General features: G+C 38.8%; 2 protein-coding genes across 2 annotated transcripts in view; one reads left to right on the forward strand and one right to left on the reverse strand.

Annotated features, from left to right (window-relative positions):
• The window catches only part of PAICS (phosphoribosylaminoimidazole carboxylase and phosphoribosylaminoimidazolesuccinocarboxamide synthase), a 41520-nt gene extending 40122 nt beyond the window's left edge, over positions 1 to 1398 (reverse strand). Inside the window, exon 1 of the mRNA XM_069014051.1 lies at positions 996 to 1398. Coding sequence (XP_068870152.1) covers positions 996 to 1383 — 388 coding nt within the window. The 5' untranslated portion in view covers positions 1384 to 1398. The remainder of the gene's footprint in view (positions 1 to 995) is intronic.
• Positions 1 to 17531, forward strand: part of PPAT (phosphoribosyl pyrophosphate amidotransferase) — a 47427-nt gene extending 29896 nt beyond the window's left edge. The window contains exons 2-11 of the mRNA XM_069014053.1: positions 4549 to 4615; positions 6986 to 7192; positions 7769 to 7881; positions 8001 to 8146; positions 9358 to 9430; positions 10730 to 10881; positions 12114 to 12241; positions 12548 to 12769; positions 13512 to 13632; positions 14943 to 17531. Of these exons, the coding sequence (XP_068870154.1) occupies positions 4549 to 4615; positions 6986 to 7192; positions 7769 to 7881; positions 8001 to 8146; positions 9358 to 9430; positions 10730 to 10881; positions 12114 to 12241; positions 12548 to 12769; positions 13512 to 13632; positions 14943 to 15112 (1399 nt within the window). The 3' untranslated portion in view covers positions 15113 to 17531. The remainder of the gene's footprint in view (positions 1 to 4548; positions 4616 to 6985; positions 7193 to 7768; positions 7882 to 8000; positions 8147 to 9357; positions 9431 to 10729; positions 10882 to 12113; positions 12242 to 12547; positions 12770 to 13511; positions 13633 to 14942) is intronic.
• The last annotated feature ends 647 nt before the right edge of the window (positions 17532 to 18178 follow it).

The raw sequence follows: 18178 nt of genomic DNA on the forward strand, positions 1-18178 counted from the left end.
TCCAGCTCCTTTCTATACCTTTGACAATATCCCCTAACAATAATGTTGAGTTTTTTGTTTTCTTAAAAAAGCTTCGCAGTCTTAATAATGTAAATTGCTACATACCATAGGAACAAATTAAGTTTTTAATTTCTCTTTTTAGTCATCTTATTTTGGTACTTATAACTATCATTGGGGCTTATGTTTCAGTGACATTTAGAATGTGACAAGGAGATTTGAGTGATGTCAAACAGAAGATTGACCCTAATGAAATGCTAAGCAGAGCTTAAATGCATATGTAGAGCAGGTTGAATAAAACAAGAGATGCAAATAATTTAGTAAAACCCACTTCAGAATAAAGGCAGCTGTATTCATTTGGTCTGCCACAAAATAGTCTGATAAAAACAATAATTTTTACTTTCACTGCTAAATTAAGAGTTTTTAAAGAGAGGTTATTAAGTATGTTTCTTGATTATTTAAGTAAAACTGCTTATAAAATAATTTACCTTAAGTCATCACACCTAATTATCAAGTTGATGTATATATATATGCAAAATAAGAACAAAAATCCTAAATTTCACTTGTATCACAAATAACGATCTTTACAACACCCTGACAATTCCAACATTTTCTTTTCTTTTTCTGTACGTTTGCATCTGAATCGGAGCTCTACAAAACCTGCTTCCAAAGTACTGCAAATGAATGGCAAAGAAAGCAGCTTATTTTAATTTAGTATTTCCACCCAATGCAGGAGCCTGGACACTAGCAAGTACTCACCGAGGCTGCTATACAGGCAGTTAGCATAATTTTGCTGGAATTACGCTGTATTTACAGACTTCGACACTGGTGGGTGCTAACATTTTATTCCCTGCGCGAGGCTTGCATCCAGTCACTTCTAACAGCGCTGCCGGAGCTGAGCAGCCTCCGCTCCAGCGGCAGCCAAGTCGGGCTTCGGGTTTGTTCCCTTTGGGTTTTAAGCAAAGAGAGAAAAATAGAAGCAAAAACATATTTTTTACCTTGCATGCTGTCTGTTGTGGGGCTTGTGTTCAGCTGCGTCTCAGTCGCAGAACACCTGCCGTTTTCTTCTGCTGCTAATTGTGTGACAGGCTCATATCGCAATATGGCATCCAGGTCATGGAAAAACTTCATGCTTTTAGTGACATCCCCAGAGTTGTGGGCATATTTAACCGTTCTGTATTCGTACTTCAGGTTTTTGTACTTTGCACGGCACTGTTTCCAGTCCCTGCACACTCCCAACTCCTGCAACCTTTTAGCAATGTAGATAAATATTCCTTTATTCCTCAGGGTGCCGTGCAGTTGCTTTCTGATATTTTTTTCTGACCAGACGCTTAACAAGGCTTTAACCTCCTCCTCAGTCCAATGCTTCCCTGCTCCACTCTCCATGTTGAAAGTGACCTGGAAATGATTCACTATTTCTAGCCAAGATTTTGTTTCCTAGGAAACCAGACGGCTGGTTGTCAGTAAGCTGCGCCGAGATGAAAGGATCTAGTTTTACTGGCTCAAGCTGCCTGAGGGGAGTAACTTGAGACACTGCCAAACAAGCAGGCTCGGCACTGGAGCACGGCGAGGGAAGCGGCTCCGCCAGCGGGGAGGGGAGACCTGGGCCAAGCCGGGCTGGGCCGGGCTCGGCCGGGCTGGGCCGGGCTGGGCCGGGCTGCTCTGACTCTTTCTGGGGAGTAAGTGCGGGCACCAAGGTGTGAGAAGAGAGGCAAAAAGAGTCTGTTTTGTTCCTTTTAAAAAAACCCAAACCCCATGTGAGAAACGAAGCTCACTCCTCTTTTTTTGGGTTTTATAAATTTAATAAGGGACAATAGGGGACAAAGGTCACTTAAAGCAAAATCACAGCGCTAGGTGCGTGGCTCATAGCCAGAGGCACACACACTTACACAAACTTCCCGTTTATATGCGTTAACTTTATGCATATTAATAAACCACAATGCATATGCATATTTTTTCTGAGAATAATTTGCTTTTTTTTTAGAAGGGATTAACATAGTTTGTCCCCTGATCCGCCTGTTTAGCGCATGCATATTATGATCGTGAAGGTCTTTAGGGGTCTTCTTCGGTGAGGACTCGGGTCTTCCTCACATCCTGAACTTTTCAACTTTGTCTTCAGAGCATGCGCAGTTATGGTGTTCCTAGGTCTTTCTGGATCCAACTAGTTTAAATTCTTTACTTTGTGGCTAATTGGCTTCACTTTTGCCAGCTTCTCATTAGTACATCCTGCTGCATATATAGCTATACTTGTCTATTTTTGAGATTAGTCACCTGGCGAGTTTCTATTTATTTAAGCGTTAAGCGATTAGTTAACCATACACTAGCAATTACATTGTATAGAAAGTTATGATTCAGATTATATAGGTACAGAAAGTTATGATTCAGGTTATATTGGTATCTTATAACTCAAGCTATATAAGCATCTTGTAACTTTGACCCCAGTTCCAATGTTAACTAGTTAATATCTGCATAGCAAAGTTATTCTTAACATATTTGCACATAATATTTCCCAACATATTATGATACATAATATTTCTTACATTTCCCTACCTGCGAAAGCCAATGCTATAATAGCTGTTTGTCACACCCAGCAAAACAAAGCAACACGACACCCACACACACCCCCTCACCCCTTGTGGCCGGGCCTCTGTCGGGAGGCTGCCAGGCAGCCCCTGCTCTGGAAGGGGCACGGCTGCGGGACCTGCTCCACAAGGAGCACATTTAGGATCATCCTGCCCTACATCTTCACATCTCTGTGCACTGCTTGCCTTTGAACTGCGGGCCATATAGATACGTTTTATATATTAGTGATATTTTAATAAAAAGCTGGCATACTTAAAGTCTGGCTCAGCTGGTAAAGTGGTGTAAGCATTGCGGTAATGACACTGAGCTCCCATGTCTTTTGTCAGTGCTAAGTGAAAGATGTAACCCAATGCCTTGACCAGGGCCTTCCTTGGGGTATCTGCTTCCCTCTTCCTACTGATTTAGTTAATATTTAAAGGGACCATGACAGTATTAAAATGGAAATTGCCTGTAATATTAACATTTCAATTACAAGTTGCTGAATGCAGTGTATCAACCTTTAAGTTTTACTACCCATCTTCATCTTTATAGATGGAACATCTTCCCGAGTTAAAGTAAATGGCTTTAAGAATGTCCTCATCTCTGATTATTTTCTTTGAAGAACTGTGTCAATAACAGGCTAAATTTGTTCAGATATGTGGGAAGTTCGGTTTGTTTTGCTTTCTGTAAGCAAGTGTTTTGCTTTACATCCAACTGGGACTAGTAACAAATAAAGGGATTTTAGGAACTGGAGAAAATTGGTAATGAGCATGGTCAATTGTAGATTAGCATCCATTCTGTAGATTTTTGTGCCCAATTTTATTGTTGCTTATACTAATTCATTCCAGTGACTTCATTGAATTGAGTTAAACCAGTCCAATGCACAAATAGGACATTAGTTGCAAGTCTTTCTAGAAAAGCATCTTTCCTATTCAGACATTACTATATATGAGAGTGGACAGGAGCTCACTAGTCTACCAAAGTCCTGATGAGTATTACAGGCACAGCAGGCACATAGCAGCAGTTTTGTTATAGGCAACACTGCCTTATTTCAGAGAGCATTTTGAAGTGAGATGGAGCAGCCTGCACTGTTACTCATAAAAAAAAAATCCAGTCTGCAAAGCAAACCTTTTCAGTGGATAAGGACTGAATTACAAACCATGGGCAGGTGCACAGTGTTCCGCCTGCCTTGGGCAGAGCAGCATCAGGGGATCTGGGGTACACCCAGGGGACCCAGCGAGGAGAAGGGCTGGGGAGGACAGGCAGCAGGACAGGGAAAACTCCCGTATTTCAGCTGAATCAGCTCTTATGCTCAACAAAGCACAACTGCTAGCCTGAGGTTGATCTGCTGTAAGAGAAGTATTTCCATTTGCAGTGACACTTGTACATCATACTTGCTTTGCCTGAGTTGAGAAGCTGAGATGCCCAACATGAGGTTTATGCACTCAGATGCTTTTATCAGAGAGTCTGTGTAGCTTTTAGAGGTGTAAATGCTAGTTTGTCTGCCTAAGTGCAAAAATGCAAAAGCTTCAGTGTAGGTAATCATTGGAAAAGATGATGCATTCCCCTAAGCAAAACCATCAGTTTTATTAACATCTCCCAATCCAAAGCAGAACTGGAATAGCACTATAGAGCCTACTACTATCACCTAGACCATTATGCCTCTAAAAATGGCTTTTCCAATTGAGCACCTGTTTTTATGTTATGCCCATACTGAAATTGGATTCCAGTAAGAGCCTGAGCCAGTGCTTATTAGTGGAAAGATTGCCACTGAGTTCAGTGAACTTAGGCACAAACCTTATTGTGACTGTTTTGAAATAAAGCATAACACAGGCAAGAAACCTGCAATTAACATAGCAATTTTAAGTCTGTAAAGTAAAACAACAAATAAGCCTACATTAAAATTCATTTAGAAAACACCTATCCATTGTATGTAAAAGTGTTTCATATTCATTTCAGTGCTTTATGTTGATTTTATTTTGTCCGTAGGGGCCAGGAGAGCGCTGGAATTGTGACGAGTGATGGCGAATCATCCCAGGCATTCAAAGTGCACAAGGTAAAATGCAAATGAATGTTTTGTATTCTTAAGTGAGTTGTATGTAAGTTTGTTTCTGCTAAGAAACCATGTAATTAGAGAAAAAGTAACATGTTTTGATGGGCTCTTTTGATTTTGTCAGTGAGAGTATCTCATTTTGTTACCTGTCTTGGGTGTGTGCTTAAAACAAACATGCCAGCACTGTAGTGCTAGGTCTATCTGTGCATACAGTGACAGACACACAGAAGTTACCCAGAGCATGCTAATGATGCCACAAAAAACTTCTTACCAAAGTCACCCTGCACCTCGGGTGTTAACTCTGCAGATTTGGAAGAGCATTGATGCAAATCGATCTCAAGAGAAAAATACAGTTAGAGACTATGCACAAGGAAATGGATGACTAAATCTTACGTTAATGAGACTCAAGGAAGTGGCAACTACTTTACCCATAGGTAGCAATAAACAGAATCTAAGACTGAATGGAGGCCTGAGAAGGTCAAACAGACTTTCTCAAGGTGATAGAATCACAGAGGATGTTACAAGACACATAATGACCACAGCCTTAAAAGTATTATGCCAAGAGAATACCTGCCTGCTTTGAGGATATTTCTGTTCAATCTGAATAGTGATCAGGAAAAAAAATAATCACCAGCCTATTCCATCCTGACAAAGGAGAGGATTGGAAATAAAAAATACACCAGCAAAAAAACCATGGGGCAATTCTCTGTGTATGTTCTCTGACCACAGTCAGAAAGCAGTTTGTCTTCCCATTCAGGGGTCTCAGAGGAAGATAATTAAGCTGTACAAATCAGTCCAAGAGTAAGAAGTGCTCTGCTGCAGCAGCATGTGTATCTGTGCATGACTGCTCAATACCTCATGCAAACTGTTATCCCTCAAGCATCGTTTGTTGCCTCTTCAGGCACTTTCCCCCTCTTACCTGTTACAGCCCAATTCACAGACACATACACATACACATGCTTTTAAATGCACCTTCTCTCAGCTTTAGCACGGTGTTATCTGTTCTTCATTCCTGCACCTGCTTGGGTTTCAGCTTTCCTTAATGTTTATAGGAATTCCAGCTTCCTTTAAAGTGGGCTGCTCTATAAATCCCATAGTAAGAACTGCTTCTCAGAATGAACTTCCAGTAGGTGATATAATAATTTGCAGTATCTCTATGTTAATGAGCTACAATACTTAGCTGTCATGCTAAGAATTTAATTGACTATCTCATCAATTTGGATATTTGAAGAGTTGGAGAGCATGTGATGGTTTCTTTTATCCTTGAAGTATGTTTCTCAACTACAGCACTTTTAAAAATTGTAATAACCACAGTGTAAAAGAGAGCTTGTGGAGTAAATTTATCTGACCTGATTGATCCCAGAAGTGGTGCTAATATAACAACATTTGGGTCTGTTACACTGGTGAAAGCATATTTAGGACTCTGAGTTGTAACCTAGTCCATAAAAATGTCAGCAGCTATGATGCTACTGTACCTGTTTGTTGTCCTTCCTGTCCCATCTCACTCTCTTGTTGTTGTATCTGCAGCACAGGTTATGAGCCATTGAGACCTGTCCTGTATATCTTTGAAAGTCCTAGAGGAGCGTTACCCATCATGTATACCACAGTTACCACAGTGTGATAGGCAGACCAGGCATAGAAGGATGTAACTATTTTCCACAGGCAGTGGCAGAACCAGGAGTTCATAGGACAACCTGGTCTTAATTTCTACTCTCTGTGCAGTTTTTTTGGACTATTGTTGCTGCTAAATTGTCTCTGCATAGTGCTTGTTGCCAAAAGAAGCTCCTGTCCTGGTGGCTGACTAAAAAGTTTTGATGCATTTCTGCTTTAAATAGAAGATAACTTGGCTATATGAAAAGTTTAAGTAAACATGCCTCTTCAAAAAAATCTTTACTTCAGACACTGGCAAGAATGACAGTGGAATATAATAAACATTATCATGGATCCACTTTAAAAGTGAATCCAATATACCTACCACTAACTTGTAAAAGGTATTCTCTACCTAGAACTTCCTTCTTGCAACTGTTTTTCTTCTTTGCCTGTCTTCTGGCAGCCTTTTTTTTACGTGTTTTTAAACGACACAACACTTTGTTAGTGCTTTTCAGAAGATGTATTTTTAGCCAGGGAATAGATTGTTCCATGAAAATCCTCAGCACAAAAATGTATATTGCTTTATTTAAAAACAGGACTACTGGGATCTGATATACCACTGTGACACCTACTCAGCTTTTTTCTTTCCCATGTATTTCAGGTTACTTGCCTTTCTCTTAAAGTTCCATTAATACTGTATCACCACTAAGCAGAAGAAGAACTTAGAAAGTTACCAGGAAAGTAAAACACCAAACAGAACCCTTTTTTCTTTTTCTCCCAAAGGGAATGGGTCTTATAAATCACGTCTTCAATGCAGACAGCCTGAAGAAGCTGTACCCTTCAAATCTTGGTATTGGGCACACAAGGTACTCCACCTCAGGAATTTCTGAGCTGCAGAACTGCCAGCCTTTTGTTGTAGAGACTCTTCATGGAAAGATTGCTGTGGCACACAATGGGGAGCTAACAAATGCTGCACAACTCAGGCGGAAGGTTAGTACCTCCTTGGGGGGCTCAGGCATTGTTTCTTTCTGAGTGCGAGGCAGAAATGAGCAATACGGTTGCTGTGACTTTTCCTTAATACCAAACTGTTGGGGTAATGAAAGAGCACCCTAATCAAAATAGATCAGTTTTGGGGGGAGAAAAGTCCTGTGAAGGGGATTCTGCCTTGATATCTCTTTCTAGATCTGTTATAGGCAATTTCATATTTTTCTCTTGTTTATTTTACCTCTCTTCCCAGAGCATGCACAAAGATAATTAAATGGCCCAAACATGAATTTATGCCCTGAATATTGGTGGCATTAATTTTGGTTGCATGCAGAGCAAAAGAATGAGATGAAAAAGGAAAAATGTAGTACTAGTGTAGAAGATTGTACCACCTCATTTTACATAGTTGGTTTGTCGGAAGAAACTTGGCATTATTATGCTGTGATCACCTGAAGCACTGATAAGTTTTAAAACATTTAAATGTTTTCATTGCACCAAGGTGTTGTTAGATTCAAATCTAAGCAGTGAGATGTGAGATTGTTTTTTTAATGCTGGTAACACTTTTGGTTTGTGTCTTAAAAGCTTATGAGGCATGGTGTGGGACTGTCGACCAGTTCTGACAGTGAACTGATCACCCAGCTGCTGGCTTTCACACCTCCACTGGAAAACGATGATACGGCCGACTGGGTGGCAAGGTGAGGAGCATGGGCTTCACAATCAACAGCAGCCATTTAATCCCAGCAGGATATGCAGCTGCAAATGCACACAGCTGTTCATGTGACACACAGTTATGTTCACCTATGTCTCGTTCCAGAATAAAAAACTTAATGAAGGAAACTCCAACTTCATATTCATTGCTAATTATGCATAAAGACATAATCTATGCAGTACGTGATCCATATGGGAATCGCCCGCTCTGCATTGGTCGCCTTATTCCAGTAGGGGACATGAATGGAAAAGGTAAACTATATATATATATATATATATGTATGCATAGTTTGTGCATGAAATCACTGATACAAGTAATTAAAGCTACACTTACTGAGGTGTAAGTAGGAATGTGATGCAAAAATCAGTTTTGAAAAATCAAAACACAAACCAAAGAGTTGGGAAGGAAAAAATAATCTATAGGGAGTGTGCAAAATTCCAGTCCCAAGTAAAGGGAATCTTAGTGGCCTAATGATAGCCACAATTAGGCAGCCCAACTGTAATACAATTTAAATAATTCTCATTGCTTAAACAGGAAAGCAGGGATGAACAGAATCACAGAAGGGTTGAGGTTGGAAGGGAGCTCTGAAGGTCATTGGTCCAAATCCCCTGCTCAAGAAGGGCCACCTAAAAGCAGTTGCTCAGGACAATGTCTAGAAACAAGTCTGGTTTCTTCCTTTCTTTCTCCTATAATAAGGTGGGCAAAAAGTGCTGGATTATCCACAATGTATTTCTTAATTCCAACCAACCCAGTCACAAGTAGTGACTGGACCATTACACAGTCAGTTTATGGAAAAAATTCTTTGTGTTCCTGTTCAGCCTGCAAATCCACATTTTCCATTAAGTAAGATTAAAATATCTTCACTTGTTTAAAATAATTCAAAGGCAAAGCACTAAATGCTTCCATATCTTCAGAAAACTGAGTAATTTTAACCACAAAAATTTTTAAAGCATACAGACATTCCTACCCTATGTGACACAATTCAATCTTTCCTGTGCTTGACTTTCAAAACTCTCATTGGAATTCAATCCAGCATCCATTGTAATCAAAAGCATCTTATCAACCTATTTAGCATAGGAAAAGTAAGGAGTTTCCTGTGTGAACAAAAGTAATTATGTCTATCTAAAATCACTGAACTAGAATTTGAAAAGTTTGAAATAGTGCAGGGATAGCAAAGGTAGTTACCTGAACTGTGTCTCTTCATGAGCTGTGAATACAATGCTGTTACTTCCACTTCTGCCTAGAACAGGTTTATGATGTTTATTTTGTGGATTTGTTTGGGATTTTTTTTAATAATAGAAAAATGGAAACAGTGGAATGCTATACCTTTTAATTAGAAATTACAATAGTCTTTAATTGCACACTTGGCAGCCATAGCAAGACAGATACTGCAGCAAAAATGCAATTGTGGGGGGTCATGGTAGCAGAAATTGGGGACTCTAACTCAAATCTTTTATTTCAGGAAAAGATAACACTGAAACAGAAGGATGGGTTGTCTCTTCTGAATCCTGTAGCTTTTTGTCTATTGGTGCAGAGTAAGTGCCCTGCTTCCCACTTTATCTGAAAGCTCTTTCTTAGGCAGTGATTAAACATTAAATCCCAAGTTGCCAAATATCATACAGTGTGAAAGACACCAAGGATTAGTTTTCTGTGAAGGATATTTTTGCTAGTCCCGGTTTTTACCAGTTTATTTTCTTGAACAGATGATTGTAAAAAAAGAATTATGTGTGCAGAAAGTAACAGTAAAGACAACTACTATCACAAAGTAAATGCCTCTTATTTGTTACATCATACCTGACTACCCATATAACTTATTCATTTTGCCCTCATTTGCAGCAGCATAGTTGTATTACAAAATAATTCTTCAACTACAGGAAAGTGACATTGGTAGCTCACAGGCTGAAATAACCTGAGTTGTAGCATATGCTGTCTGGTAAGCTTGCCTCCTCATTAGAAAGAAATTAACTGTTTTCTGAAACTTCTTTGAAACCTCTGTTAAGAGAAGCTCACTATGTAGGACCATCAGCTGAATCCTGTGTGTTTTTAAAAAAGCAATTTTGTCTTAACTTTTGCTGTAGCTAGTGCTGCTGCCTGCTACTGCTACTATCTGACCAGTGAATAAACACAGATTTGCTCACCTCTGATTTGTATCTCCAGAATATTTCAGTATTTTAGGATAGATTTAGATTGACTTTGTTAGAATAGCCGCCTGAGGACTCACTAAAGGATCTAGAAAAATGGTTAATAAGGTTAAACACTTTAACATAATAAACCTAAACTGTTCCATATTTAAACCTAACTATTCCGTATTTCTACAGATTTGAGAAATAAAATGTACATTTCTAGTCAGCTTTATGTCTTTTGGGGGTAGCTATCTGTCCTCTCTAGACAGATATTTCTCTAGATTTGTCTTGTGAGGCAGGATTATTTTGGCTACCACCTCTATTCTTGATTATATTTCTTACATTGCACTGTAAGGTTTATTAGCTTTCATTGAAAAGTTCTCTAGCATTGATACAGGACTATATTATTAAAATATATTCAATCTCAATTAAGCCTATACAGTATGTCTCACACATAGGACAAATACCATCATTCTCTGGTACTAAGTATTAGTTTATTGCTTTTGGATATTAATTCAGACTGTTTGAGTAAGGGTCACTTGCCTTAGCATGTTGGTCTTAAAATGCTTCAGGTCAAATCCTAAGATGGAAGCAAGTTGTCATGTTACGATGTTCAAAAACATTTTTTCCTGTCAGTTGACTCTTGTTTGTACTTAAAAATTATCATCCAGCTTCAAGACATTTCTAGCTTCTCTGTATTTCTTTTCCAAGGTACTATCGGGAGGTCCTTCCTGGAGAGATTGTGAAAATATCCAGACATGATGTCCAGACACTGGATGTTGTACGAAGACCTGAAGGAGATCCATCAGCATTCTGCATCTTTGAATATGTTTATTTTGCAAGACCAGACAGTATTTTTGAAGGTACAAAAATGTAACTTACAGAGCACTTCCCTAAATAGTGAAAGATGTTATCCTGGAGCACAATGGCTCTGGGATCATAGTAGAGTACCACTGAACATAAGCTTGCAGCACACAGCAGGGACAGAATAGGCTGGCAAAGCTTTTGAGATAACACTCATCAGGAGGAGCATGTAACATCACCTTCCTGTTTCTGGATGTGGATACAGCCTGAGACAGGCTGCCTGCATACTCCTATGGGAGGGATGAAAAGGGCCATGAACATGATTAAGGTAGATGAAATATCTTTTAAAAGTGAGAGACTGAAGAAAGGAACTTTATTGGTTCTTGGGAAACATTTTAAAAATTAGACTTATGAAATAGGATTTACAAAATTATTTTGATATTTTCTTTGCAGTAAGTGTCATTTCAGGAAGATGCTTTTAATCTAACTTGCAAATCTATGCACTATCTAAGTACTTGGCATTGTCAGTGTAATGCCTTCATTATTATTTCAGTAGAAGCCCTCAAAAATTGTCTCAGTGACAAGATACTAGCCAGGACTCTCATGTCTGGCAAACAACCTCTTCATTGCTTTCTAGGGACATGCTATCCATTGATCCAATACAGTTCCCCACCCTTACAAAGCCAGTTTCATTCCCACATTCCTTTGCTTTCATGATCACTTACCCTTCAGTATCCTCACTTCTTACATTCCTTAGTACTGCTGCTGTAGCCTTTGCTGTGCCTCATCTCATCACAATACTTCCAGTTCTTTCCCGTGTTGCAAATTTTTTAGGACCTTAAAAGCTTCTGAGTCCTCTTACCCCTTACTAAATTCCAGGTGAATTTTGCCATCTGATTCAAAGTCAATAAGCAGACAGAAGCAGACAGCAGGATTGCATAAATTTTCTCTGTTGGAAAAAGCAGTCTAAAAATAGAATATGCATGTTATGAACAGGCAGGCATAATTTCTATTTCTTTCCTCTTGCAAATAGATTTTGTAACATCCACAGGACCTTTAGTTAGTTACCCAGTTAGGGCAAACTGGATTTTCATTCTCTGTGTAGTCATAAGAATGTGCATGTTAGAATGTGACATTATAGGAGGAAATAAAAAATGACCTTATGCAAGTGACTGCTTATTAGTTCTGGAACTTTTCCCACTGACTTCTGTGTCTACAACTTGACACAGAAATTTGTACAGAAAACTGAGACGAAATCTGAGCCAAGAAAAACACTGCTTTCTGTTCTTAGGTCAGATGGTGTATTCAGTCCGCAGAAGATGTGGGCAGCAGCTTGCTATTGAAGCACCTGTGGAAGCAGACCTGGTCAGCACTGTTCCAGAGTCTGCAACCCCAGCAGCTCTTGGTTATGCTCAAAAGGTATTATGTTACCTTGCTCTTTTTTTTTTCCCCAAGCATATTTACACATATCTCTTTTTGTAATGGACTGTAATGATGTGGGCTGTTAGAGTTGCATATTGATTAGGCTTTATATCTTCAGTACGCAGGCTACTGCTATTGAGTACTCTGCCTTGTTTTTTCTGCCATTATTCCTCTATATTAAGGTATTTAAACATTTTTTTGTTACTGTGAAGCCATACTAAGTCCTAAGCTCACTTTAAAAAACAGTAACTGAGAATAACAAATCCTCTATATTAATTCTGTTTAACTGTCTCCTGTTTGCAGTGTGGACTACCATATGTTGAAGTACTTTGTAAAAATCGATATGTAGGGAGAACATTTATCCAGCCAAATATGAGGTTACGGCAGCTTGGTGTTGCAAAGAAGTTTGGTGTTTTGTCCGATAATTTTAAAGGCAAACGAGTTGTTATCATTGATGACTCAATTGTGAGAGGCAATACCATTTCACCCATAATAAAACTACTGAGAGAATCAGGAGCCAAAGAGGTAAGTTAAATTTAAGTCAGTACAATAAAGATGTGAATAGAAGTTGATGGGAGGTTAAAGCACAGGGGCTTGTCTTCATTTGTACTATACATTGTTTCCTTATTTAAAAGGGCAAATGTGGAAAAAAAAGATGGCTAGTGTGTGTTTATTGTGAAGATAGGTTAAGAAGGTTCTTTTGTATGAGTGTGACTTTTGGGTGATTGAGATAAGAGGAACGTCTCCACTTAAAAAGCACTGTCTGGCAAATAAAAAGAGAATGGAATACAAATTAGTTAAGATCAAAAAACCAAGTATTCCTGATGGGTGACTTGTGGAAGTGCATAAAGTATAACCATAGACTGCTGTAAATACCACATGCCTTAAGTCACCAGAGCACCATTTTTTTAACTGATAAAGATTTTTAAGCAAAACAGTGCTCAAGTCAGTCACTGGAGCAAAAATGTGCTGTATAATGTTTGGTTTTGTAAGCTGAAACTTGTTTATCAAGAACTGAACACCACAGAAGATAAGTAAAATCAGGATGGAACCTTCTAAGAACATTAGGAAATACATAAAAAATAAATTCTAAAACTGTCTTACCTTCTCCTGCTGTGTTGACATCTGAAAAAAACCTTATCTTACTTTTAACCCTGCAATGATTTCTGTGCAGTGCTGTGTTCTGTTCATTATCACTGTGCAGAATTGAGACTTTGCTATTATATTATGATCTGCTGACCATCAACTTAAAACTGTTTTTATGCAGGTGCACATTCGTGTAGCTTCCCCTCCCATAAGATTTCCCTGTTACATGGGAATAAACATTCCAACGAAAGAAGAACTCATTGCCAACAGACCTGAATTTCATGATCTTGCAAACTATATAGGTAAATGCTACTTTCTTTTTTTTTTTTTCTTGAGAGAGTTTTCAACTGTCTTTTATGGTCTACTTCAAAAGAAAGCAGAACATATCAAGGCACCAGTGGCAAAACTGACTAAAGAATTGTAAGGTTGGTAAACTAGGTGTCTGCATTGTGAGTACTCCATGGATCAAACCACTTTAGCTACACACTTTTTTTTTAACACAGTTAGGGAACTGTATTTGCAAAACAATAGAAAGTATTAGAATAATTGCATAAGTTGCAAATAAAGTATGACAACAAAGCTTTCCAATACTTAAAGCTCCTTCTGAGAAACTTGACAAAAAGGAGCTGCAGTCAAAATACCAGGAAGAAAGTAAGTGGTGAAAATCTGTCCTATAATGAAAAGCGGATGTAGTTTCACTTTCATGAGACACTCATAAAAATGTATTCAGAATTTGTAAACACCCACTGAATTTTCTACAAATTGGCATTTATGTAAGTAATTTTAATTATTATATATTATATATAATACATATATATATTATATATATATATGTATTATATATTTCACTTTGAAAGAAATAAATTTGAAATCAATCAAAGAATGTTAAAAACCTGAAATTTCAAGTCATGTTCGCAGCAAAACAAAAGAAGGATCGACAGTTTGTGTTCCACTGTAAGCTCCGATATCCTGTGTTAAATACTGACTTTCACCATCTAATACTGCAATGAATTCTTTTTCCCAAAATTATTGTGAAGGTGGTGGAAATATTTCAAGTTTGTAGGATCTCATTTTTAAGTATTATTCACCATATGAGTGCAAAGGATAGAAAACTAATGATACGAAAATGCTGTCAAACATTCCTACTGCTAGAAAATTTGTATGAACCCATAATGATTTTTTTTTAACATTATGGTCTTCCACTCCTCCAAGTCCCAGAGAAGCTTGGTAGTCCTTGGTGCTCAGATTTGGGAAGCACTAATCACACACACATCTACTTCCATACCTGAACTAAGGTTAACTCTGGGAGACTACAGGGAGCTTAGGGAGTCTTAGTACACAGTCTGGACTTTGCTTCTGTTTTTGCAGTTATGTGTCACATATTTTTTCCCAACAGACCATTCTGTCTAGATTTCAGTGAGTCTGCTCCCTGCACAAAGCATTTGAGAAGGGCAAGACATACTATGATCTTAAAAATTTTTCAGTCATTCTCTTTTGTTAAGGTGATCCACCTGGCATCATAATCCAGATGATATTGCGACCGCATTTCCAAAGAGCACTGCATTTGGTACAATGTTGCAGCTTTAACTGATGAGTCTTTTATTTCCTCTAGGAGCAGACAGTGTTGTCTATCTTTCTGTGGAAGGGTTGGTATCGTCTGTGCAAGAAAGCATCAAAGCAAGACAGGACAACAATCCTAAAACCCAAAAGTCATTTATTGGAAAGCTTGGTCATTGCACAGCGTGTCTCACTGGAGACTATCCTGTTGAGCTAGAATGGTGAACTTTTAATGAATGGACATCAGTTCATATGTTGTTCAATGTACCTTTTTCAGTGATGCCTTCTTGCTAAATAGCCTTCTTGCATGTAGGTAAAACAGAAGCCTTATGACAGCTAACTTAATTACTGTTACTAAAACACATTTGTAAGTAAAGACTTACAGAAAGTCTGATGTGATGAAAACAATGTAAGCAGATTAAAATACAAAATCATATAGTTTTGATGCACAGTTGTGCCTTCTATTTTCTCACAAAAAGCTATAAAAACCAAAGTTTTTTTTAATTATGTAGAAGTCCCGGAGTTTGTTGTTTCAGTCTTTCCCCGAAAGCTCCCCATTACACTTGTTCACAAAGCACAAATTGTGTGATGATGTAATTTCAAATTATCCAATGCAAAAATATTTGAAGTTTGCTTTTCTTCTTAGGAAAAAAACAGATTTTGAAGAGTGAAATTGCTTCCTCAGCAGTTCTTGCTTAGGTTTTTAAAGAATAGAAGTATCTAACGTTTGCATACAAACAGCCTTTATTAATTGAGGCCTCTGTAACAGATTCTATGCACATGATGTCTAACATGATTTTTAAAAATGAAGACTCAGGGAAATGCTCAGCCAAAAGCTCTCTAGTTTTGTAACTTTAAAATTATGTTTTAGAAGTCGTGTAATTACATTATCTCTGTGTGCTTCTATCAGTTGCCAGTACAAGGTGGAAGGAGAAAAATATACTTGGCACTGCCATTCTTTTTTCTGTTTTACACCTTGTTTTCTCTGGAATAAGTCTGACAATTTCTGAAGTGTACTTTTCATGCGTCAACATCCAAAGTAAACTAAAAAAAACCAACTTTCCATTCTTAACAGTAAAAATGATATATCAAATGAAGATCATGAGTTGTTCTGGATATAGTGTTATTTTACTACATTACTGCTGTCAGAATAAATGTAATGTTTAAAAAAACTCAAGTGTTCTGAAGAACGATTAGCTGTTAAATGCATTGTGTTCAGTTGGTCACAATTACACAGTTACTGGTATACAGGAAGATCACTTGGTCAATGAACCACTAGCTGAAAATGGAAAAGCACCTTTTCAAAACTACTGCAAATTTACGCACAATTTAAAAAATATTTTGTATACCTCAGTCTTTCTCACTGAATACCAGCAACTTAATTTTAGATTTTCTATTTAATATTGTGTATTTTGGCCTTATAATTGTTTGTGACGCTGTTAAAAAAATAAATAGAAAAGTTTAAGAGCTTCTTCCTTCCCCTTCATCTTCCATATAGTTGAGAATTACAGGACTGCTAATTAAATTCAAAAGGGAGTTTTCTTATGTGGGATTTGTAGCAATTGTGCCTGATTGACAATCACAACACAAGGTCTAGTTCAAGAAAGCATGTAAATACACGTGCTTTAATGAAGTCAAGACTGTGACTTGTGCAGTGGAATCAGAACCTACTTGCAGCCAAACCTATGGGAGAACCAAGATTTGGTGAGCACTGGGCTCTTACTGTGCTTCTTCACCATTGCCCAGATCTGCATATTGGGGATGTATGTGGATCTCTTCTAATTAGCAAGTTGGGTTTTTTAACAGAACCATAACCGTTTGTCTGGACAGTAAATTGAACAAAACCAGAACAGGGTGGACACTGACCACCCCCTCTTCCAGGTTAACCAGGAAGGAGTATGAAGAAACAGAAAAACTGCTGTGAACATTTTTCACTGTTCTTCTTTCCCACCCTCAAAAGAAAATCATTTTTAGAAGGGCTAAGTTGAGCTCTTATATTACAAATACGTGTAAGGAGCCCTTTATATGTGAGATAAACATTTAGATGCACAGTGTAACAAGTCTATCTGTCTATAGTCATCCACAAGACAGACTGGAAATGAAACTTGTGGAAATTCTATTTTAATATGCTTTTAACAAAATGTGCTTTTAACAAAATTTTTGAAGTCCAGTAATAATTACTTTAATGTGATTTGAGCATTTTGTGGCATAATTCTAATTTCAAAAAAAAATAGTCCCATTGCCTTTTCCCCTCTCCACATTATGCAAATGAATTGTCTGCTACTGTGAGCACTGTAATTTTTGGATGCACTGCAATACTGAATCTTTATTATGTACTTTTCAAAATCTTAAGTTAAGGAGGAGATACTTTTCAAGTGTCATTTTATTGAGACAGCTGGATTTATGCTCCAGGTTACTAGACCCCTTTTTATCACATACCGCCAACACACACATCACTAAGTGTGCTGAAGGAGAAAACTGGCTTTAGGTGTCGCTGTTTGCATTAATGTTCTACTGTGGAACCGTTTCTGCTGTATTACCCATGTGCAACTGTGCCAAACTATCACTTAGAGAATGTGATGAACAGTAAAGAGCTAATGTCTGACTTCTCCCATGCAAACATTAAAAATGGTTGTGAACTGGTCTTCTCTTTCTCTCCCTCTGCGGCATCACCGGCACCGTGCGCAGAGGCTTATTTAATAAGGACACCATGAATGTGCCACAGAGCCAAAGCAAATCATTTACTGTGAGGGTGGTGAGGCACTGACACAGGCTGCCCCGAGAAGCTGCGGATGCCCCATCCCTGGGAAGTGTTCAAAGTCAGACTGGATAGGCCATTGAGCAATTTGGTCTAGTGAAAGGTGTCCCTGCTCACAGCAGGGCGTTGGAACTAGAGGATTTTTAAGGTCCCTTCCAACCCTTAGCATTCCGTGATTCTATGACTTTGTGTCATTGAATCACGGACGCGGCCCCCAGGGCAGCACCGGTACCCCCCGCCCAGAACGGCTCCCGCTACCGTCACCCTCAATCCCCGCTGGCGGCCCTAAATTGTATCCGGGGGTGGAAGCCCACCCCGGCCGCTGCCGTTCGCCCCGCAGGGAGCCGGGCATGGGCTGGCTACAGAGGCCACTCCAGAGCACAGTTCAGGGGCTGCTGCAGGAGCCGCTCCGGGGGATGGTCCGACGATCTCCCAGCCCGAGCACAGTGGAAGGGCGGAGCGCCCGCTCCACAGCCCGGACGTGACATCCCCGCCCGCCCACGGCGGTACCCACCGGCAGGAGGGCCCGTACC

This window comes from Aphelocoma coerulescens, chromosome 4 (assembly GCF_041296385.1).
Source record: "Aphelocoma coerulescens isolate FSJ_1873_10779 chromosome 4, UR_Acoe_1.0, whole genome shotgun sequence".
NCBI lineage: Eukaryota > Metazoa > Chordata > Aves > Passeriformes > Corvidae > Aphelocoma > Aphelocoma coerulescens.